The 23,581-nt window shown below is 47.3% G+C and overlaps 1 protein-coding gene across 1 annotated transcript in view; it reads right to left on the bottom strand.

Annotated features, from left to right (window-relative positions):
* Positions 1 to 2,925: 2,925 nt before the first annotated feature.
* Positions 2,926 to 23,581, bottom strand: part of Ambra1 (autophagy and beclin 1 regulator 1) — a 151,365-nt gene continuing 130,709 nt past the window's right edge. The window contains exons 11-14 of the mRNA XM_055602937.1: positions 19,670 to 19,809; positions 11,255 to 11,347; positions 10,033 to 10,226; positions 2,926 to 4,437 (exon numbers count right to left, since the gene is read on the bottom strand). Of these exons, the coding sequence (XP_055458912.1) occupies positions 3,941 to 4,437; positions 10,033 to 10,226; positions 11,255 to 11,347; positions 19,670 to 19,809 (924 nt within the window). The 3' untranslated portion in view covers positions 2,926 to 3,940. The remainder of the gene's footprint in view (positions 4,438 to 10,032; positions 10,227 to 11,254; positions 11,348 to 19,669; positions 19,810 to 23,581) is intronic.

The following is a 23,581-nucleotide window of genomic DNA, read 5'->3' on the forward strand; positions in this document are numbered from 1 at the left end:
ACGCTCGCACTTTTCCCCGAGCCGCGTGATGTCACAGGGAAGCAGCCAATCGTGGTGGGGACGCACCGCCCGCCCGGGGCCGGTCACCCAGCGGCGACGCGCTCGGGGGGTCACCACCTGGAGCCCCGGACACCCTGGCCGCGCGCACCCTTCCCGGGGGACGGCCGGCGCCTCCGAACTCCGGCGCCGCGGGCACGGCCCACCGTCTCCGGCGGGGATTAGCCGCGGGTGCTGCCCTCCGGGGGGTGGGGTAGGGGCTGTCCGCGTTGTCATGGGGACAAGGCGCCCCCTCGCGGGCTGGGGAGGAACCAGGCGGCAAGTCTGGCGACGCGCCCCACCTCCGCCCTAAACCACGCAGTCCGGACCCCGAAGTGTGTTCGCGCCTCTCGGTGGCTGTAGCCCTTTTGTTGTCCCGCTCACGGTTTAACCAAACCGCGGTTTTGAGGGGTTGGCCCCAACAGGAGAGGGTGCGGGGCCGGGCGGATTCGGCCACCGTGGTTCTGTCGGGGCAGAGAGCTGCCTGTTGGCCGCCGGGCAGCCGAAGGGCTGTTGCCGTCGGGGCCTGGCAAGAGAGGACGTGCACTATCCCCGAGGCCGAAGAAAACGAGAGCCTCCCACAGCCGCAGCACAGAGATGTTCGCCACTGCCTAGGAGGGGAAGCCAGGTGCCCAAGGTCACCTGGGACAGAACAGACCCGGAGCGCGGGCCGGCTCTCCCAGACCTCCTGCGGCAGTACCAAGCTAGGCCCGAAGTAGGCGGGTTCAGCACCTCGGACAGAGCCACCGGGGCCCTGGCCGGCCGGCCGCACTTGCTCCCCTTGAGCTGGGCCAGCCAGGGTTGGACTCTGAGCACAAAGCTTCTTGAGTGTCAACAGCTGATTAAGCTGAAGCCTGCTGACTCCTTTTCTTGGAAAAACTACCCGAGTCCTGCCTCTCCTTTACCTACGAAGGGTACCTAGGGGGTGTGGTGGCTGTGGCGGTACAAACAAGAGCACCGAGGGACCTTTCAATAGAGAATGGGTGGGGAGCTGAGCCCGTGAGAGAGGGCTCCTAGAGCAGGCTTCTCCAAGCCGAAGAGGAACCGGAGGTCAGCTCTCGTCAGACTCTGGCTAGAATTGGATAGGTGGACTAGTTCAAGAAGCCATCTTTCCTTCCATGGGCGCTTTGCTCTCCCATGAGCCTCATAAGCTGAAAAACTGTTCTCCCCCCATTTCACAGATGAAAGGCTCAGTTGACTCATGGCATAGATCTTCCATTTTAATATATCCCCTCCCTGGGGTCAGGAGCGGGATGCTCCCAGGACACTGCTGTGTGTATGGGAGAGGCCAGAATGTTAGTCACATGAGGGCACAGGGCATCCAGGCTTGCTAAGGACAGGAGGTTCCAGAATATAGAAATGCCTTCAACCACAGGCAAAACTAACCCAGTCTGCGAGACTGGGGCCTGCACCCACCCACTCAGAGCGCACAGATGAACACTGGAAAGCTGAACTGCAACTAGTCTAGTCTCTCTGCTCTCTCTCTGGTCTAACTGGATCTCCGAACTCTTTCCGCTTATTTCTTAATGGATGGCCAGTCTTGGCCCTGCTGGTAGCACATGGTTGTGACCACTGAGGAGGCTCTCTCTAGGTATTGGGCTTCCTAAGGAAAGGGACTGCTGTGGAGACAAGGTGTGGCTGGTTTACCCGGGGCCAACCATAGAGGTGGGTGAGGCATGCCCACATCTAGACCTCTATGTTCACATCCTTGTTCCCAACCCACTAGAGCATGTCCAGATCCCATCCAGCTTCCCTTTCGCCTTGACTTCTGTGCTGAGACGGTGCCTGCTGTGCACCTTGGCTGTTACTTATGTGACCTGAGACGACTGAAGTCATCACTCCAGGGTCTGTGGAGGGGTAGATGGAGCCCCCTCGGCGTGTTGTTCACACTCAAGAGATTCAGTCTCTACCGTCACGCCAAGGTCATCTTTCCTGTTTGTAGTAGCAGTAGGGAGGAAAGAGTAGGCTTCGCAGCGGGTGTCCTTCTACCCTTTCATATTTAACTCAATTTTCCCTTCAAGGAAGGTCAGTCTCAAGATGTTTGTGCCCTGTGGGTTGGAACGGTTTGAAACTATGGGACTCAAAGTAAATTGAGGCAGTCTCCTAGTGCACTCCTGCAAAGATTAGGCCACTGCAAGGGCATAATCAGAAAAGGCAGATGCCTTGTCCAAAGTCACACAGCTGGTGGATGCCCACTGACAAAGTTCACTGGCAGGGCACTCGGCAGTGGACTGCAGATACAGTTCACAGCACCTCAGTTTTGTCATTGCTTGCCCACTTTTGGTCTCATCTCTGTTGTGACAGAACCTTAATTCTCACTGTCCTACCTCCACCTCCTTCTAGACGACTGCCAGTACCCTGCCTGTGGTAGTCCAGGTTGCTGACAAGTATCCCAGTGTTACTCAGGTTTTCTATTACTCCTCTTTAAGGCCTCTCTTACCCTCTAAACTGGCTTGGCACTTGAAGAAGCAAAGACCCATGGATGGGGCAGGTCTACCACCCAACAATGGCTCCTTCAAGGGTACTTACAGAACAAGCCCACAGTCCCCTCCCAGCTGCCCAGAACTTGCTACAGTGGCCTCCATGACTGGAGAGAGAAAGTCTAGCTATTGGTTACCCAATTGTCACTCCGAGCCCACAGTCCTGGGTAGGAAGCCATCAGGATGACCCCCTCCATCATTCTGAACTAGCCAGCTGCCCCAATCTGCATCAGGTCCTAAGAAGCAGAACTCAACCAGCTGACTTGGGCTAATGGGTCAGAGAGTACTCCTGTACTAGGTCCACTGAAATGCCCAGGAAAGCCAGGCCACCCAGTTTGATGCCCTCCACACCCAACTCCCAAACCCTTCTCCCTCCTCCCCTTTCCACAGAAACAAGCAGGAGCCTGTCGAGGGGCATGTCATCATTTTAATGATGTAGATCTTTGGTGTCTCCCTCATTAGCAGTACACTATCCCCTCTCCTCCCACCAAAACGTTTCTATGATGAGTGACAAACAGAAAGGAAATCACATTTTCATACTAAAAACAAAATGATTAGAGCCTTGATTTCTCCACTAAAAACTACACATACAGTTCAGGGTTCCACATGCAACACCTCAAATCACAGACCAAGACCTCACATTCTGACCTGGAATCTCCTCCCTCCAACCTTGGACTGGCTTTGGCCTAGGCTTAGGTAATACTGACACCCATAGGTGCTGCATGGAGGGCCTTAGGGAGGGGGGAGCTTGGTGGACAAGCTGGGGGCGGGCCAGCCTACACCCCCCACTCCTGAGGACCTGTCCACCACTGTGCATTGACTCCATCCTGTGTCAGGCAAGCAGGCTGCTTCCTTCACTCCAGGTATCCTCACTTGTGAGTGTAGGAAGTCCCCCACATGGAAGCTAGGTCTGACTTTTATGTCTCTGTGGGCCGAGAGGATAAAGAGAGGCTGGGACTCTGGAAGGTTCAGAGACAGAGCAATTGGGGGAGGGGGAAGGCTGCTCCTCTGCTCCTGGTGGTTCTGTCCCGAGTGGTGGACAGGGAAGAACTGTCCCACTGTTGTGTCCAGGATGGTGTGGTAGATCTGGAAGACTGGGGATCCTGCCCAGGGCTGAGTCCCCTAGGCCAGTGATCCTAGGAGAAAGGGGGGGGATCCATGGCAGAGACTACCACTTGCTTCTTCATTCACTCCAACCCAGCAATGTGGCTCTTCTGGGCTCCAGATCCTGGAGGGGTCTTGTACCCTAGGCCAGCCTTGCCCCTTGGACTGCCCCTTACCCAGTGGCTCCATGCCCCACCCTCTCATTATTCCTGTTCCTCGATGCAGGCATCAGCTCTTCTGTGTATACAGTTCCCAGCCAGCTGTGAGGTCCAGCTTCTGCTCAGCAGCTTGAGGGGAGGTACCAGTGTCTGGTTTTGTCTCTACCGGTTCCGTGGCTCCCCACTAGGGCCTGCAGCTTCCTCCTGGCTGCTGCTATCACCCTCAGGAAGGTGACTGTTATTGGTCACATTGCAGTGCATGGTTGGTCCCTCATTGCTGGCAAGGGCGACTGGAATGGGGACAGGAGAGGAAGAGGGCAAGGCTGTCTGGGGTGGTTCCCTCCCAGAGGTACTAGGCTGGTCCCAGGAGGCTGTCTGGGGACTTAGACCTCTCTCTGGCAGTTGCCCAGGTTCTGAGAGCAGTCCCCGCGAGGTGGAGGGCTGGGGCGAGGAGGTACGAGCAGCCCCTGACTCTGTGCCTGTCTGGGAGCTGCGGTGAATACGGTGGCTAACGATGATGTTGTTGCCAAAGCCACCCATGGAGGCCATGGTGGTGCTCTGTTCTCGCTGTACCACAGCTGTCATTCCACCCTCAGCCATTAGCCTCTGGATCCGACTGAGGGCATCTTCCCCACTGCCACCATATTCTGAGCCCTCGCCTGGAAGGAACAAAGCAGAGGAAGGTAGTTAGTGGCTGGTCTGCGCCTGAGCCAAGCAGCAGCAGCTAGCAGATGTTGGGAGATTCTAGGCAAAAAACAGGAGTAAGATTCCACCATTGTGAAAAGTGAAGTCCTAAAAGAAGAACAAGCTGAGCCCCAAGGACTACTGTTCATACCTCTCACTGGGGAGGGAATGGCCAGGCAATGCAACTGTTTAGAGGCAGAGCTGGCTTTAATTAACCCTTTTAGCCCCTTTCAGAGTGCAGGTTGCTTTGAAGAGAGGCAGAGGGAGAGGCAGAGGACCAAACCATTTGTTTTGTCTATTCTCTCCCTCTCTGGGATGACTTCCATGCCTGGTCCTGAAATGCAACATGCCACCTAGTCTTTGGGATGAAACAAGCACCCTGCAGGGTGTGGTTTCAAGGCAGTCTGCCATGCTTTTTCACAACATTATCTTCCTTCGGTTTGCCCTGTTTTTGTTATCTTCTAAAAGCCTGGGAGGGAGCTGAGTTTAACTGCTCTCTAGAAGTTCTGTCTCCTCTCCTCTCCCTTTACCCATAGTTCTGCATGCATTATCCCCTAGTTACTGCTCTCCCTGGGCTGCATGCCTGATAACATATTTCCCCAGAGAAAACCAACTGCCAACCTAGACTTGTGACTCCAACCTGAAGCTCTAGGTAGGGAGAGCATGGGTCTATTCCCCCATGAGACCTGGACATTCCCTGAAAGAACAAACATGATTTTGAGTCAAATCACAGCTCTGTTGTTCATTTGGTGGCTGGCTGGACTTGGCTGAGACCCTTAGCATTTGCATAATGTTGGAGAGGAAATACTAGTCCAGACAGCTGGCACCTAGGGCAGCAGAGGCAACTATACCCCAAGTCTTCCCTACTCCTCACCAAACTGAGCAGCTACAGTCAAGGATCCCACCTGCCAAGCCAGGCATAGCTCCACCAATGTGCTGGTTTGTTTCCTTTGGCTGTCCTGCCCAGTTTGGGCAGATTCTTCAGTTTTGGGGTACTCATGGATGAGTTATTTATTTCAAGCTTACTTGTCAATATCTATTTACAAGGTTTTCTTTGTCCTCTGCCCTGAGTCTTTTCTGTGCTTGCTTATTTGAGTCAGACTTCCAGGCCAGCCACCTTCATAATGTCATGACTTAGCTCTAAGGCCCCACTTCTCCTGCATGGAAGCTGGCAGGTACCTGCTCGTATCTTCCTCTATGTCTTGATCAATTTCCTCAGTACTAAGCAGTGAGGACTATGCCTGGGCTTTGGCTTTTATCCAGCTCGCTTTTCCTGAGGTCCCCAGGAAACTGCTCTTTAACCCCCAGGACAGCTGCCCACCCCTACTTTGCCCTGAACAGGTAAGCTTCAGCTCTGCACTCGGAAGACAAAAAACCTGAAGGGCTCTGAGTCCCAAGAGCTAAGCCTTCAGACAGCAGGACAGGGCAAGAGGGAAGGCCTCAGTGATACCTCTATCTGTGAACTGCCCTTGGGGACCTTCCTATGCTCCAGACAATTTCCACTGCTTCACAAACGCTCTCCGAGAAACTCTCTTGCTCCTTGGGGATCTGCAGTTGGCTGGCCTGGGGTTTATGGGCATTGAACCCATCATGTCAACCGTGTCTGTTCAACTCCCAGAACTTCCCAGTGGTTATTTCCAGGGAGGAAAAGCTACCTTCGATCCCAAAGTTGCTACACAGCTCAGCCCCAGAGCGCCCTGTGGCCAGCACTCAAGTATGAGACTCAGTCTTCTTCTGCTGTTTGTCCACAGCTCGCCCCCACCCTTAACAGATTCCCTTTTCTCTTTCCAGCCTATCTCCATGCTGTTGTCATTACGGTTCTGTTTTTCTGTTTTCTTTTTTTCTAGACAGGATTTCTTGGTGTAGCCCTGCTGTCCTGGAACTTACTCCACAGACCATGCTAGCCTTGAACTCGGAGATCTTCCTGCCTCTGCCTCGACAGTGCTGAGATTAAAGGCGTGTGCCACCACCGCCAGGCTACTATTAACTCTTAGTTAACTGAGCTCTGGTTAAGTCTACATCTTGCTCAATGCTCAGCAGCTTCAGGGCTCTCAAAAGTCTCTTTGACAGCTGAGGACCTTCTGACTAGTCCTTTGTCATTTTCTTGACCATGCCTCTTGACCTATCCAGTGCACACAACAGTCTTTACTAAAGCTGACCCAGCTATGCTCTCTGTTTGTGCATACTGAGACACTCTACAAGCTCTCACTCATCCCTTCAGTCTCAAGTCAACTCAGGTTCAAGGATCAGTATAAATTCCACATCTTTCACCCAAGAGTAGAGGCTATAACAGTTGGCATTCTGACTCAGTTACTAGTGATTACAATATCTCTTGCTGCTGGACCTTCCGGAGATCTCACCATCTCTGTGCAGTGTAACACATGGTCTGGGATGAAATGTTGATTTGCCAAATACATGTAAGGATGACTAAAAATGGGTCCCTATGCTGCATACAGGGCTCCCTACCAAAGAGACTCTGAAAACTGGCTCTTACTCTCCTTCTGGAGGAATCTTTCTATGTCTATTTCCCTTATGGGCTTGTCCTTTGAGGGATGAGACATAATGGTTTCATTATGTGATCCATGTGATTCTGTTTCTAAAATCTTTGGGTTCACAGTGTCTCACACAATGTGAGACAAAGTGCACGTTAAAAAATACTGGGTGGGAGATGGAGAGATGTACAGAGGACTGGCTTCCGGGGCTGAGTGTGAACATAAGCTGAGGCTAAGAGCCACTAGAGGCAGCTGCCACAGTCTCAAGAGAAAAGAAATACTAAAACCCAATGGATATGAATCCAAGAGCAATGGTGACCACAGCGGGTAACTCTCTGCCTCCTCCCCTGTAGCTAAAGTATTTCTTTTTGAGCTTAAGAAACAGAAGATGGGTTTAGTGCTGTTGGCAGACTGTTTCCTTGGCAAGTTCTAAGGTACGTTTTGAACACAGAAGACAGGTGGGATCAGCAACTTTCCATAATGCTTTTCAACTGTATTTAATTCTGGGGGTTTTATTCCCTAGAAAAGAAAAAGGAACTAGAAACTGTGTACCCCCAACCAGTCCCCATTTGTGTCTCTGTGTGTGTATGTGTGTATACACATAATGTGCACGCATGTGCTGTGTTCTAGCTCTTCCATAATGGTCACACTCAAGTCCTACAGCAGCTCAAAGGTCTTGATTAGAGCCTGACAAGCACAAGCACAAATGAACAAATGTCCCTGTGGAGAGCTTCTCAAAGTCTTAGATGCGTTGAAGGGATTTTAGTTGTTTGTAGAGGTGGGAGTGCAGGCGACTAAACCAGACCTTACACATGTGCTCTGCCACTGAGCTACACTCCTAAACCCTCAGATTTTTAGAAAAAGAAAATGGAAGCATATTAGCTAAACTGGGAAACAAGAGTCTTTGCTTTTGTTGGGCTTAAAAGGCTAGCTACAGGACAATTACCACAACCAGACCTGGTTAACTAACAAATATAGGCCCTAGTAGGGGGTGTGTAAAGCCAAGCCCAGAAGGGCTAACCTCAATGAGCCTTCTCCAATGCATGTTCCTGGAGACCTGGCTACCAGTTCAGTCAACTCCAGGAGGAAGGAGCTGCTGTGTTTGACTCTGGATGACGAAGTGTAGGCAAGAAGAACACTGACAACTGGCTCCCCAGCAAGCATCAGAGCCATGGGATAAGCTCCATGGGTACAAGGTTCCAGAAGAGACACTTAGTGACCAATTTCTCACCACCGCCCCCTGCAACCTATACTTCCCTTTCCTGTTTATTTTTGAAAGGGGCTACTATTCATGGAAAAGATGGATGGGAGGTCCAGAGCTCTGAGAGAAGTTTGCAGGGCCAAAAACAGAAGCATGGGGGTTTTCCCTCCCCACGCTGCCAGGACTCCTGCTGCTCCTGCCTGGCGGGATTCTCGGCCAGCATCTCCACCATTACCTGTTCTGCTTTAAGGAAGCCAGGGATGGGGAGGGGCCAAGAAATGAGGGTCTAGTCCCCAAGGCTTGAAAAAGACAGCTTCTACCCTTCTACCTACCCTAGGTCCCCAACTCCCAAACAAGAAGAAATAAAGGTTAGTCCAGAAACAGCAAGGCAAAGACAAAAGATCCTTTGGGAGGTGAGACACCAGAGGGTACACATCTCAGCAGCAAACCCTACCCACAGAGCCGCTGCTGCACTCCACCTCTGGGGCAGAGACACCCCTCCACCTGGAACTCCTATAAGCACTCCTACTCATACAGGTAGCCGCAGTTCTCGGCATGTGCCAGGATGGCCTCAAACCAACACCTGCCTCTGTCTGCATGTCATAGTTTCTAACTCGGTGCTTTTGCACATGCTGAAATGCCCCTGCCAGCCCATTCTAACTGAAGCTCATCCCAAGGACTCAGCTTAGGTCCACTTCCTCTGGAATGTTTCCCAGACCCACAGATAAGTCCTGACTCTTACTCGACCCTCCCAAGATCCCTGTCACACTGAAGTTGTCAGCTGCTTAGGTGTTAGTTGTTTAATATCACTGAACTCCAAGCTCTAAGGGGAAGGATGGAGGCTCACTCTTAGAATCTCTTCCTTGTAGGTACACCTCCCTAACATTTGCCTCATCCGGTCCTCTTAGAGGCTACTGCCTCTGCTGAGAGTACTTTCTGGCTCTGCTGAAGTAGTGGTTTCCTAAGCACTTAGGATCCAGGCCTCTAAGACTCACAGACTCCAGGGTGGCTCAGAGTCTTGCAAAAATGGGCTTGGAGATGGCTGAATGAGACTTCATCTGTCTCCCCCTAACTGAGCCTCAAAGCTGCAGCTGGCTGGTTCAGCTAATACTGCCAGCTGCTCATGTCCCCAGCAAGGGGTTTCTACTCCACAAAGAGCCTTGGGCCTCAGATGTAGAAGATGGGTTAGGCTGCAGACCAAAAAGGGATTTAACTTTGAACATTTCAGTTCATGGCAGGGAAAAGGAAAGTGCCCCGTGGAGAGCTGCAGTGTAGAAAGCCATTCCCTGGAGGCAACATAAGCAAATTTGTTACTCTTGGCCTGATGCACATCAGGGCTTCTCCTTCCATGGTCTTTCAAGCAAATGGCTCGACAAGACCTAGAAAAAGTCTGTTTAGATACTGCCTTGTTTGGAGGTAGGAGCAGCAAGGGGGCTGGAGGTAGGAGGTGAGGAGAGTGAGAACAGCCTGCTTAACACAGCTGCTGATGGGTTCCAAAGTGGCTTGAGCCCTACCACTGGGAAGTGCTAATTGGTTCTTAAATGTGTGAGGCCAGCAGAGAGCCATGGCTGGGGCTGGCAGGGTCATACCTGAAGTAGGTGAAAGGAAGGACTGCTGGTATGCCAGCCATATAAAGAGCATCAAAACACTGTCTCAAAAGAACCTCACTTGCAGCAGTACCAATATGCCATGCTAGCTGGGGGGAGATAAGCTAGGGGACAGGTACCTGGCTTGGTTCTGGAAAGAGCACTCCCCCTCTTTCCATGCATACTCTTTGGTAAACAGCCGGGGTCCTCCAGGAGCACATGTCTAACTCTCCCTGAGAACGCAGATGATTTCCTGTCAAATGTCCCCTGCTAGCTGTTCAAGGCTCTTACCTTCACCAGGACCTGAGGATGCTGTACCTGCTTCCTCTTCCTCCCTCTCAGTCTGTGTTTCGGCATTCTGCAACTGGAGGGCCAGAGTCTGCGTGCCCTGAGACGTCACAGAGGTTGTAGGGTTCCGAGGCTGTAACCCAATTGCATTCATCAAGCCCATGTCTCTGTCTGTCCTCCACGTGGCTCTGCTGGTTCTAAAGTGAAAAAGAGACTGAAGTCAGGAAGGACTTGGGATGCGGTCCCTTACAAAACTCTTGGATTCCATACGTGTTCCAGGCCTGCAGCCTAAGAAGGGAAAGCCATGATACTACAAACACATCCTTATGGCAGCTATGAAAAAAGCCTTTTAGGTTGGGAGCACAGCTACCTAAAAGTAAGGCCAGGGTCCAAGGCTAGTGCTCGCCTTTCTTTGGCTATTTCTTAGACAAAGATTTTGAGTCTAGGACAGATAGCAAAACTGAGTCCCAGACTTCTGAGACTCACCAAATACTCACTTTTAGCTTCTTCTGTGATTATTGATGTAGCTGGCCCTGCAATCCCTACAGGAAACAGGACCTGCCTTAAGTCTCCCACTGAACCAGCATTTTGTTTTTACCATGTCCCAGGTTTCACCAGTGGATTAAGTGAAAATGATAATCAGTGTCAGATTCCTATTCTCAGTGGACCCCAGGCTACAGCCATTAGCAGCTTGGTCCCTGTGGCCTAGTCATCTGATAGCGATACCTCACTCCCCAATTCCCTGTGGGCAAATGAGCAGATTTCATGGAGCAGCATTTTCTCCTGGGCCCTTTATTCCCATTCCAAGTGTTCCCAGACACCATGGCCAGAATGAGAGAAAGCATGTGCTCTATAATAAAATGATAAGGGCAAGGATTTTGTCTTCTTTTGTAATTATTGGATATATGTATCTATGTATGGGTGTGGGCATGGGAGTGCAGATGGGAGTGCCCACAGAGACCAGAGGCATCAGGTCTCCCTGGACCTGCAACTATAGGTGTTTTGTGAGCTGCCTGATAGAGGTGCTGGAAACCAAACTCAGGTCCTCTGTAAAAGCAGCATGCACTCCCAACTACTGAGCAATCTCTTTAGCCACAGTTTTCTTGCGACTGTATGCAAAAGCCTAAGACAGGTAACAGATCAATGAACGCAAAGAACAGATCAATGGTTAAGCAAAGACCCAGAGACCCTCAAACACAGGACAACTCCTTTGAATTTAGCTTACCCAGGCCGCTCGCTGCTCCTGCTGTTTGAGTGGACAGTGAAGACCGTCTCATTTAGCTGGTCCCAGTAGTACTCAATACCAGAGTTTAAGGCCCTGAAGATCCATTGGGAAAGGTGAGAAATAAAAGGCGAGGGGTATTAGAGAGGTGGTTAAGCATTCTTGACAAGTCCTGGGCTTGGGGACTTTGGTGGGGTGGTCCATCCGGAAAGGAGACCACGTCCAGATAGCTCCCCCATTAAAGTGCTCAAGATTAAAGCACCTCAGATATCCTGAATATCCCAAATGCCTTCAATAGGTTTCTCCTTGGAGCAAAGAGGCAATAAATAACACCAATACCAGATACGAAGCAGGTTCCAAGTATCCTTCAGAAACACAATGGTACAGAGAGTGAATAAGAGACTTACTGGAGAGCATGTGCCATAGCCAGCTGCCAGAAGAGATCACTCAGTTCTCAAAAGCAGATGTGTGTGCCCCTGAGTCTTTTCCTATTGCCAAGGGGCCATGAGGAAGAATGGAGGTTCCTCCACAATCTTATCTGCCTGGAGTGGAATGGCCATGCCACTTTCTTTTCTAGACCTAGAGCCTTCTTGACCAGAGTCAGCAAGACAGGCAAGCTGTCTTGCTTGCTGCTGAGTTCTCTGGGCTGCCAAGTCTTATCAGGCAGTTTCTCCCCATGCCAGAGGGAAGCAGTGACCACTCATCTCTCTACACTGACTTGTCACCAAAAGCTACAATCCTACATGAAAATATAGGACTAAAGAGAACTGCTGCTGGGGATTCAGTACTGACAAAGTGCCTCTCTAGCATGGATAAGGCCCAGGACACATCACCACAAACAGACTGCCTTGCATAGCAAGATCCCTCCCTACCCAGGCAGAATGGTAAATACCTATATTGCTAGCAAATTGGTAAATAGAGGCAAAAGGATCAAGAATTCAAGGCTAGCCTAGACTACATGGGGTTCCAAGGCTAAAAGAAGAACATGGACATGAGTTACCACTTCTAACCAAGAAGCCATCTACAATGATACCTGCTTGCAAAGAAAAAATTGATTTTCTCCAATGAAATTTCACTGGGTATAATACTGACCATACTTCAGGGTCGTGCCTCATGCCAGGAGTAGTGGGCCAACACTAAACAAACTCAATTGCATTCTTGTAGATGTTTTTCTCACCTTGCTTTGTTTGGGCATAATTTTATCTTACTGGTCTTTTGCTTGTATATTCTGGTTTCCATTTATGTGGTTTTATGTGTATGTGTTTACTGTTTTTTCTTTCTTTTTTTAGGAGAGAAAAAGAAAAGGCATGAAGTTGATGGAATTAGATGAGTTGAGAGGATCTGGGAAGAGTTGGCAGAAAGGAAAAGTGTGATCAGAATATATTGCATAAATCTTCTTTCCCGTCAGGCAGTGGTGGCATATGCCTTTAATCCTAGCACTCAGGAGGCAGAGGCAGGTGGATCTCTTAAGTTTCAGGACAGCCTGCTTTACAGAGTGAGTTCCAGGACAGACAGGATCACACAGAGAAACCCTGTGTCAAAAGAACAAAACAAAACAAATAATAATAACAACAACAAACAAAACAAAATAATTTTCAATTAAAAAGGGAAATAAAAAGAACAGCAACTGAGCCATCTCTCCAACCTCCTAAGACAAAACAAGCACTTCATATTTATTAAATACTTATTTAGTACAGTGTGTGTATTTCACATGGTACGGTAGGCATGTTAAGGTCTGAGGATAATGTGTGGGGAGTTGGTTCTCTCCTTCTATCATATGACTCCTATGGCATGGAGTCAGGTATCTTCACCCACTGATAACCATATAACCAACTAAACAACAGTTTTTACATTTACTAATTACATCTAGTAACAGCCTAAGTGATATCTAAAACATCTCACAGTGCTCCTGAACAAGTAAGAAAGTCAAGTTCTTGAAGAGCTTGGGCTTAAAGAGCTCTGTTCTTTCAACTTTATATTTTTAGCTCCAACACCACTGTTTAGGAGGTAGACATGGTTAAGGGAGGCTTCAGGATGGGTCCTAACCTGATAGAACTATGGTCTTATAAGAAGAGAGAGAGACAGAGACACAGAGACAGGGAGAGAGAGAGAGAGAGAGAGAGAGAGAGAGAGAGAGAGAGAGACTCTTAGAAACACAGTGATGGCATGGTGAGATGGTAGGCATCTATACTCAAGGAAGTTAATCTTCTCAGAAAACCTCTACTTTGCTCTTGACATTCCAGGCTCCAGAACTGTAAGAAAATGAACCTGTGTTGTTTAAGCCACCAGGTCTGTGTGTTTTGCTAAGGCAGACTAAGTAGAATATGACATACTCTAGTATGTCAGTTTGCAACCTGGGGCCTGCACCATCACCCTCCTTTGACAACAGAACATCCCCAGGGAACAAATGATGAAAGAAGCCAGAAGAAGGAGGGTTTGGGGAAAGTTATGAGGGGCTTCTTTTCTAATCCTGATGAGTCAACAGAGGCCTAGATGAGAGAGAACTGCAATGGGAGGTTGGGCTGCCTGTGTAGAAGGCAGCACAGATCTAGTTGTATAGAGCCTATCATTCCAGGTAGAGGTTTCTCTTTCTCTGCTCTATCTGCTTGCAGACCTCATGCTCACTGAACTCTTTATTCAGACCCCTCTTCACAGAGTTATTTCTGTGGGATCTAAAGGCTACTGGAGGGCAAAGGTGAGAGGTACCCTTGTATTAGGGAAAGGCAAATGGCCAGACGCAAACTGCAGGGCCTAAAACAGCACTTTTTGGTGAGCAAATCCTGGCTGCATTATGTCTATGTGAAGCCAACTGCCAAGAAGCCTTTGATTTACAAACTTGTCAAGATTTATTGACAGGCTGCAATACCATGTGGGGCTCTGCCAAATCCCTCCTCTGTAATTCCTGTTACTCAGGGCTAGTTAGTGACAACAAACTGTTCACATCAACCTACAACAAACCACATGCCGCGTGACCAAGAACCTTCTTCCTAGCTCAGAAAGGAACCTTCAGAAGAACCAGTCTGTTCTGGGACCATCAACATGACACCAGATGCCAAGGACCCCCACAAAATATTCCAATTAGGCAGCACGTGTTGTTCCTTTAAAGCCCGGGACTGGGCTACTTATAACAGGGATCACAGCTGGGTGTGTGATTACAGGTACAAACCTATAATCCTAGAATTTGGGAGGCCAAGACTTGAGTTTGAGATCTGCCTATACTGCTCTGTTTCTGTGGCCAGTGAGCCTGACAATGACAAGGCAAGTTTTGGACTTGTTTCCAAATCTGGGTCCTGTAATAACGGATCAGAGTTGAAGACACCCTTCTCTGGTGACTAAATGTCACTGATTCTGCCTTTAAGTTAAAAGAATGGTTTCCAGCCAGCTCTTTCTTTCTAGGGACTGGGTAAGGATAACTGAGTCACTGTTTGTTCTAGGTTCTTCCTTGGAGCTGGACAAACATACAGAGGGATAAAGACTGAGAAGGTCAACAAGGCCAGTGTTTGAAATGGACTTCTCCACAGCACCCGGACTCTCTTCAGCAGCCTCTCTAAGCTGTGCTTCTGGGTGTGGCTCAATCAGTCTCGCTGCTGGGGCCCTCCTGGGCATCTTGAGTGGAAGGAAGAGCAGCCAGCTTTCCCTTCCCAGTGGTCCCATGTTCTGCCCACACAATCTGTGGCTCTTAACTTCCCAACTTCTTGAAAACACTCTTTATCTGTTGGTCTCAGGGCTGTGTCTCAGGACTATTTCCAACAGGAAGACTGGCATTTATCTGTACCATCTCTATGGTGAGGGAAAGAGCTGGCACCTGGCCCTCCTGGCTAGCATGAAGGATAGAGTCTCTGTGGCAGTTCTGGCTCCCTTTTTCATTCCAAATTTGCCTTTGCCCTCCTTAGCTAATAATACTTGATTATAATTACCGTTTACACTGGTAGCTCCTTCTGAGGGACAGAGCTGAGGCTTTGTAAAGAGTGCCATCCTTGGCCAAGGTTCCGGGTGCTCCACACTCAGGCTCCTTCTCTCCTGCCAATCTCTATCCTGCCTGAGCTACTCTGGAAGCAGTGGTCTAGTAACACCGCCCCCCACCCTCATTCACAAGGAGAACCCATGAAACCAGTGGTCCTTTACACCCACAGCGAGGATCAGTGGTGTTGGCTGGGCCGGAAATCAGCAGAAGCACAACAGCAACAGCTTGGAAGTAGTGAGGTACACCTCCTTACCAGGAAGGAGGAAGGAGATTACTGAGCTATCAGCCACCATGGTGTGACAGCTTCATACAGGTCCTCAAGAGATAATCTTTTCACTTATCCTAAGAGTTCTTTCCCAGGGCAGGATAGGGTATTCTTTAAAGCTTTTGTCTACTGTCAAGCAGGACTTTACAACCACCAAGAGATACCCAAGGAACTTGTTCCCAGTCTTTGTGCTTGGCAAGAATGCTGAGACTGAGACAATGGAAAAGAATCAAGAGCAGCATTGACAGCAGAAAATGCAACACAGCTGCCTGTGCCTGGACAAAGGCAGACAACCACCTGTTTTGGAGAGGGCTGCAATCTTGGCCCAGCTGGTGGGCTGGATTCTGTGCCCTTGGGAATGGGTGTGCCAAGGAACTGCGTCACACAGGGACAGACAGCAAGCCTTACCCAGCTGCCTATGAAACAGACCAGCACTCTGAGCTCCTACTTCTCTATTTATTTGATTTTAGTCTAGGCAAGAGGCCTATCATGGATGTCAACACTGTCTTATTCTCCTATTTTCTAATGCACCAGTCACCTGACTCACCAAATAGGACCGAGAGTCTTAAGGAGTCATAAAAAGCATAGGTGTGTCCCTATGGTATATTTTTATGCAGGAGAGAGTATGTTGCTTTCTTAAATTTTTTTTTTTCTGTGTATGTGTGCACGTGAAATTCATTTGAAGTCAAAAGGACAACTTCAGGGAACTGATTCTCTCCTTCTACCATGAGAGTCCTGAGACTAAACTCAGGCCATCAGCCTTGGGAAGCTTCAAGGTAGCTTCAAACTTAAGACAAGGTAGCATCAAACTGAAAACAATCCTCTTGCTTATCCACCTGGGTGCTAGGATTATAGACATGCACTACTATACCTAGTTTTGGAGGGATTTTTGATGGGAAAAGGGTTAAATATTATTTATAGGGAAGAGATCTGGAGTGGAAAATTCAGAGACCCAATTCTAACAGTGATTTGTAGAGAGGCTGTAGAAAAGTGATAACCTTCTTACTTTGCCTGAAGTAAAAATAAAAGATATGAAGGTGGCTGAGCTTTAAGCCCAGCATAGCAGAAAGAGCCTGTGATGGGGAATTTGAGGGAGTCTAGACTACAATATGTGTCAAGGTCAATAGGCCTTGACTGCATAATGAGATCTAGGGGAAACTTTGAAAAACTTAAGTCTAAGTCTCATCCATGCCAAATTTATACGAGACCCTAAATTTCCTGTCTTAAGGCCACAAGATTCCAAGAAATCAGAATAAATAGCAGAATCAAAATTGGTGGTCTAAGCTACCTCCACTTAGCCTGGGAGAGGACCGTCCAATGGTCCAATGTCCATTTTATTTAGGGAAGAGGCTTGAGCGCCTAGGAGCCCAAGATGGTTTAGGCTCACTGAGACTCTGGGATGCTGAAGACGACATATGGGGAGGAGAGAGAAAATAGAGGCCAGAGCCACCTTCATGTTTGGCTGAGGAGTCTGTGACTCACACCAAATACGTGGGCTAGGGTTTGAGACATGACATCTGGGAGGTGGGGTGACAACAAACTGGGTTAGAGTGCCTCTGGGAGGGTAGATCACTTTGAAAGGAAGAGGGCTAAGGACGAAGGTAAGTGGTGGGAGCCATAGATAAAACCAAACTATGGAAGACAGAGGTCTCTGGAAAATAGGAAAAGACAGGCCTATAAACTATAGTGCTGGTATAAATAAAATTAGTCTGGAATCTTATACCAATTTTGGAAAAAAATGTCTACTAGGGTTTTCTTAGGAGTTTCTAAGGAATAGAAATAAGATAACCAGCTTCTTATGGTTTGGGGAAAAAGAAGTAGTTGAGAACTCACACAGATCCTGGATCAAAGAGAGTACAAAGTAAGAGCAAAAGGTGCTGGGTCCAGCGTCTGGACTAAAAATGGCTCAAAGGAGTTAGGCTATGCTTTTAGAAAGACACAGGAAGTTGTGAGAGAGGCTTCTTGTACACAGAAACTTAGGAACAAGTAGCTGCCGGAACAAGGTTCTCTCCCTGCTCCAAGAGCAGCTTCACTGGGTCAGACTTAAACAGCAGCCGTTTTTGGGGAGGGTGGAACAAAGGTACTGCTGGTTCTAATGAAGCAAGTTTTCTCTCCCTGGTGCCACTGTCCTAACTCAGCTGAGGGCTGACAGGGTCAATCACTAGTCAGTCACCTACCAGACCACAACAACTGATCCAAACACCACAGCCCTATCAAAGCACAAAAACAGTGTGGAAAGTGGGGGTGTATCGGTTGAAGAGTGCTTGCCTAGCAAATTAATGTACAAATCCCTGGATTTAATCCCTAGTACAACATACACTAGGTGTGATGGCACATGACTATAATCCCAGCACCTGAAAGATGGAGGCAAGAGAATCAGAAGTTCAAGATCCTCCTTGGTGACACAGAAATTCTGAGGCTATCCTGGAATACCTAAGATCTTGTCTCCAAAGAATAAAATAAAGAGAAATACAGGTAACACGGGTATTCCCCAAGGCCAGCAACTTTGCACTCTGGTCTGTACGGCACTCTAGAAGACTGCACCAGGTGAAGAACAGCATTAGGCAGCCTGGAGACAGAAGTGGCATTTAGTCAGCTGGAACCCCACAGTGTCCCCTGCAGCAATCAGCCTGCTCTGCAGTGAAGCAGGGCTTCACACTCCCCATCTGGCTGGGCCTAGAAAGCGACAATAAATGAGGCTGACTCCAGGGTCCGGAGTAGGTGCCTGGAGAGACTTCTACCCTCTAAAAAGCCAGAGCAAGAAAAAAGGGTGTCGTTAGGTCAGCCATGCTCCTGCTCCCCTTCCCTCCATGCTTCAGAGCCAGGTAATTAGCACTGTGACTTTACATGGAGCTTTTCAATCTGCTTTCGCTCGAGTGAGCTTGAGCTTCTAGTAAAAAGGAGCAGAGCAGGAACAGAAACAGTCCGTTGGAGATCAGTAGCCTGACCAATTGGTTTTATTTATTTATCTTATGCCTATGTTTTAAAATTTTATTTCATTACATATAATTGTATCAAAATACCATTACATTTTATAATTTTATAAGAAAACAAAATAATAAAATATATTATTTTATTCGTATGTTTGTCTGCAAATGTATGTATATACATGTGTATCCTTGTATCCATGAGGCTCAGAAGAGGGAATCAAATCCTCTGGAACTAGAGTTACAAATGGTTGTGAACCTCCATGCAAGTACTGAGAACCTAACCTACTGAACCATCTCTCCATTCCCAATTTTATTTATTTGCTTGCTTGCTTGTTTTTGTTTTTTCTTTGTTTTTTTTTTAGGTTTTTCAAGATAGGCTTTCTCTGTGTAACAGCCTTAGCTGTGCTGGAATGCACTTTGTAGACCAGGTTGGCCTCGAATTCACAAAAATCTGTCTGCCTCTGCTGAGTGCTGGGATTAAGTGTGCATTACCATGCCCAGCTTCAATTTTAGTTCATAAGTTACTGTCTGTTGCATTTATATAAACATAAGATCACTTGTTGATTTTTTTCCAAAAAAAAAAAGTTTTTAAAAAAGACCTTTGATATCTATTCTTTTGCATGAGGGGACTTGACTTTATTAGGAAGCCAGATAATAAGAAACAACAAAGGAAAATACAACACTGTCTAGATTCAAGAAAGCAATCACTGAAGTGTCTGTTTTTCTTGTTTTTGGCAGTGCCAGAGAGTGAACATAAGACCTTACATATCCTAGCCTCGACCACTGACCCACATTCTCAGCTCTCTGCTACCTTGAAATTGGATCTCACTATGTAACCCGTGCTAGACTTGAACTCATGATCCTCCTGCTTCATCTTCCAAAGTAGCTGGGATTATACAGGTCCCATACCACACCTAGTTATGAAATTAGTCTTTTGGACAGCATTTGGAATGAAGAGCTAACTCTCCCTTGAGAGAAGGTCCTTTAAGCAGCTTGGGAAGTTGTGGTGCAGGGAACAACATGAAAATACAGAGGATGCTCCCCCTTTCTTGAAACAGGGTCTCCTTATGTAGTCCAGGCTTGTTTTGAACTTCATCCTTCTGCTCATCTCCTTCATGTACTACCTCCAATACTTCTCTAGCAGGATATGGATTGTCTGTGTAAAAGGCCCTACCTGGCTGGCCACGCCTACAAGTGAGTAATACTTCGTCTAGGCCTCTGTTCAGATAGTGTCCATACCCGCTCCTTGAGCAACTCACTCTGGTCGGCAGATCACCAGGTCTCCTTTGTTGGTGCCATAGGCCAAACCAAGCCCTGGCTCAGGTAGCCAACGGGCAGAGTTGATGCTGACATGTCTCCGCTGGTCAGCAGGCATGGGGTAAAGGACGTTGAAAACTCTCTGTGTGGGAGACAGAGAAGAGAATGGGAAAAGAAACAACTTGTTACCAAAAATAACAAAATCCAAGGAGGATCAAATTAACCACAAGGTAGGAAGGAGACTTTAGGCTAGGAATAGGCTGACTTTCAACTCATATCTGAGACCCTGGGGAAAGAGGAGTGGGAGCCCTGTTACTTTCCAGAGAGCTAGGTGTCTTTTAGGAGCACACTTCCATTCTCAGCCTCTTAGCTCCTCACCTCTTTGCTCTGACATCGGGACCAGAAAAGGCCTACCCACAGCCCACCACACTGGAAAAGAATGGCCACAACTTTCCTCTGACCAGCATAACCAGCGAAAGGCAACCTGGGCTGGTAGTATTGTTACTATGGAAACCCCGGATCTCTCACAGCAATAGGGAATTGGAGGTGATAGGGGGGCGGGAGGGGGTGATAACATCAGAGAACATTCTTAATTCATCTAATTAAAAGCACTGTTAAAACTGCTATTGTTAAGGAAATCGAAAAGGTATATTCAGATGTGGGGAGCAAGGCAGAGGGGAATTTTCAACTTGCAGGTACATGACTGCCTTCTGGCTTATATAAACCACCATTAGATGGATCTCCTTTTTCAAAAGCAAAACTTTCCCTTTCAGTGACATTAGTTGTCTTCCCAAGCTACTCTGTCCCGAGGGCGACCTGGCTGCATCTAGAGTTTGGGTTGAATCAAGGAAATCCAGCCACAAGGTCTCTGACATTGACCTGAGAATCATTTCAAAAGCACCTTTGGTCAGACATTGGGGCAGGGAGGAAAGAAATGAAAGAGAGGAACATTTGCTTGGACTTAACTTTGAACCCTGATGTGACTACATAACAACATGTCTAGATCTCTGCTTAAAAATCTCCCTTTTCTGAGGAGAAGGGCAAGTGGAAAAGAAGAAGGTGAAAGGGTGGGAATAGGAGAAGAGAGAGAGGGCTAGAATAGGGATGTAAAGTGAAGAAAGAAAGCAAGAGAGAAGAAAAAGAAAGAGAGAAAGAAGTAGAAAGAAAGAACGAAAGAGAAAGAAGAAAGAGAAAGAGAAAGAAAGAAAGAAAGAAAGAAAGAAAGAAAGAAAGAAAGAAAGAGAGAGAGAGAGAGAGAGAAAGAAAGAAACCTCCAACATTCAAGTCTGGAGATACAGCAATTGGTAGAGTGCTTGCCTAAGCATGCATGAAGAAACCCTGAGTCTCAGCTTCAGCACCACAGCAACTTGGCCTGGCAAGTTAGCACTTAGGAGGTGGACACAGGATAACCAGTCATCTTTGGCTACAGAAAATTAAAAACTAGCCTGGGCTATGTAACATTACCTTAAAAAACAAAAACAAAAACAAAAAAACAGAAAACAAAAACCAAAAAGAAAGCTGAGATATAATGTACTCAATAGCTGAGCACTCTAGCATGCCAAAGCCCTAGGTTTCATGCTGAGTATTGCAAATGGCCGGGGAGTGGGGGACACAGGATCAGCCAACCAGCCCCAACACCAAAGTATGTGCATTCAAATAACTAGGGAAATTTAAAAAATGAGGGACATAAAAATTGTCTGGCATGCAAAAGCTTATAAATGGTAGCTGCTGATACCGTTGCCAGGAACCTGTATCTAGGATCTTTAAAAGGACAGGAGTTCAGACTCATGTCTTTGGTTTCTTCTCATTTCTTCCTGCTTTTGTTCTAGCCTCCCTGGTTTTTAAACTGTAAAATAGGGATAAATAGGGATGAACTTTCTCTCCCTTTACATTTTAGGGATGACAGAGGCAGGACAGCTGAGAGTACAGAAAGAATGCACATATATGAAATTAGGATAGTTTGATAATTTAAAACATCATCATCACCACCACCACCATCATCATCGAGACAGGGTTTTGTCTTTGAATTTTTTGCGTTCAATGATCATTTCACACCAGCCATATCTAACTGGTTAATTCTCTCTCTCTCTCTCTCTCTCTCTCTCTCTCTCTCTGTTCAAGACAGGGCTTCTCTGTGCAGCTTTGGTTGTTTTGTTGTTCTAGAGGCACTTTGTAGTCCAGGCTGGCCTCGAACTCATAGAGATCCACCTGCCTCTGCTTCCCAGAGTGCTGGGAATATAGGCATGCGCCACTGTGCCTGGCTCTTCTTTTCCTTTTAGTTTTTCAAGACTGGATTTCTCTGGGTAGCTCTAGCTCTCCTGGAACTCAATCTGTAGACCAGGCTAGCCTTGAATTCAGAGATCCACCTGCCACTGCCTCCAGAGTGTTGGGATTAAAGGTGTATGGTATCACACCTGGCTGATAATTATTTTTTTGACTATTCTAGTAAGAGACTAAAAGGGGAAAGAGAAATTAATATGGTTGAAATATTGTATGAACACTTAAAAATAAAAAATTAAATTAATTTATTTTTATTTTATGTACATTGATGTTTGAATGCATGTATGTTTATGTTTATGCGGGGATGTCAGATTGCCCTGGAACAGGAGTTACAGACAGTTGGGAGCTGCCATGTGGGTGCTGGGAATTGAACTTGGGTCTTCTGGAAGTGCAGCCAGTGCTCTTAACCACTGAGCCATCTCTCCAGCCCCAAAAATAAAGTTTAAGAGACTAAAGAAAAAAAGTAACTTTGTTACGTTTTTGGTTTTTTTTTACACTCATTGGAGTGGGTACAGTGGTGCATGCTTGTAAGCCTAGCCCTTGAGGCTGGGCAAGAGGACCCCAGCTCTGAGGTCATCTTAGGCTACATGATGTGTGACCTGCTCCAATGCTCCACTCCAATGAAGTAAAAAAAAAAAAAAAAAAAAAAAAAAAAAAAAAAAATTCACATGAAGGGTCTCCTCTATAATCTGCTCAAACTAAGCAGTCTTGGATTTGAGAATACGGGCCTAGAAAGGCCTTCACCAAGACATATTTCATATTATTGTCATAGAGAGGATCCTGATATCAGTAACTTTTTAGGTGTGACACTGAGAAATGTGTCTAGCAGCTACTGGCACTCTTCCAGGACAGTTTTGCCATGGTCCTGTAGTTGAATGTGCCTTTACCAGCACAGAATTGGCTTTGCCTTGAGTCCTAACTGTGCTTGTTCTATTAGAAACTCCTGGCCTGTCATGACTGAGCATATCTGAGATCCTAGCACTTGGAAGTTGAGTTAGGAGGATCAGAAATTCAAGGCCATCCTAGACAAATTGAAGGTCTATTTCAAAAACAAAACAAAACAAACAAACAAAATCAAGGTCCACTGAGATGGCTTAGCCGGTAGAGGTGCTTACACACAGGCCTGACACCAGGATTTGAGTTCATATCCCAGAAGGTGTCAGGAGACAAGTGACTCCTGAGCTGTCCTCTGGCCTGTATGTGTGCTGTGGAATAAGTAGACATGTACACATACACACACACACACACACACACACACACACACACACACACACACACACCCCAAATAGCCAAATCAAAACAACAATAAAAAAAAAAACCTCCCTATTCTGGGCTGTTGAGATGGCTCGGTGGTTAAGATCACTGGCTGCTTTCCTAGAGGACAAGGGTTCAATTCCTAGCATCCACATGGTGGCTCACAACCATATGTAATTCCAGTCCCAGAGGATCCAACCTCTCCTGGTTTCTTTGGGCACAAACATGCATGTGGTATACAGTTATATATGCAGACACATTATATACCCATATACATTAAGTAAATTATCTATCTGTCTATCTATCTATCTATCTATCTATCTATCTATCTATCTATCTATCTATCTATCTATTACAATATTTTAAGCCTTCCCCTGAGA

This window comes from Psammomys obesus, unplaced genomic scaffold (genome assembly GCF_907164565.1).
Source record: "Psammomys obesus unplaced genomic scaffold, mPsaObe1.curated_primary_1811, whole genome shotgun sequence".
Taxonomy (NCBI): Eukaryota; Metazoa; Chordata; class Mammalia; order Rodentia; family Muridae; genus Psammomys; species Psammomys obesus.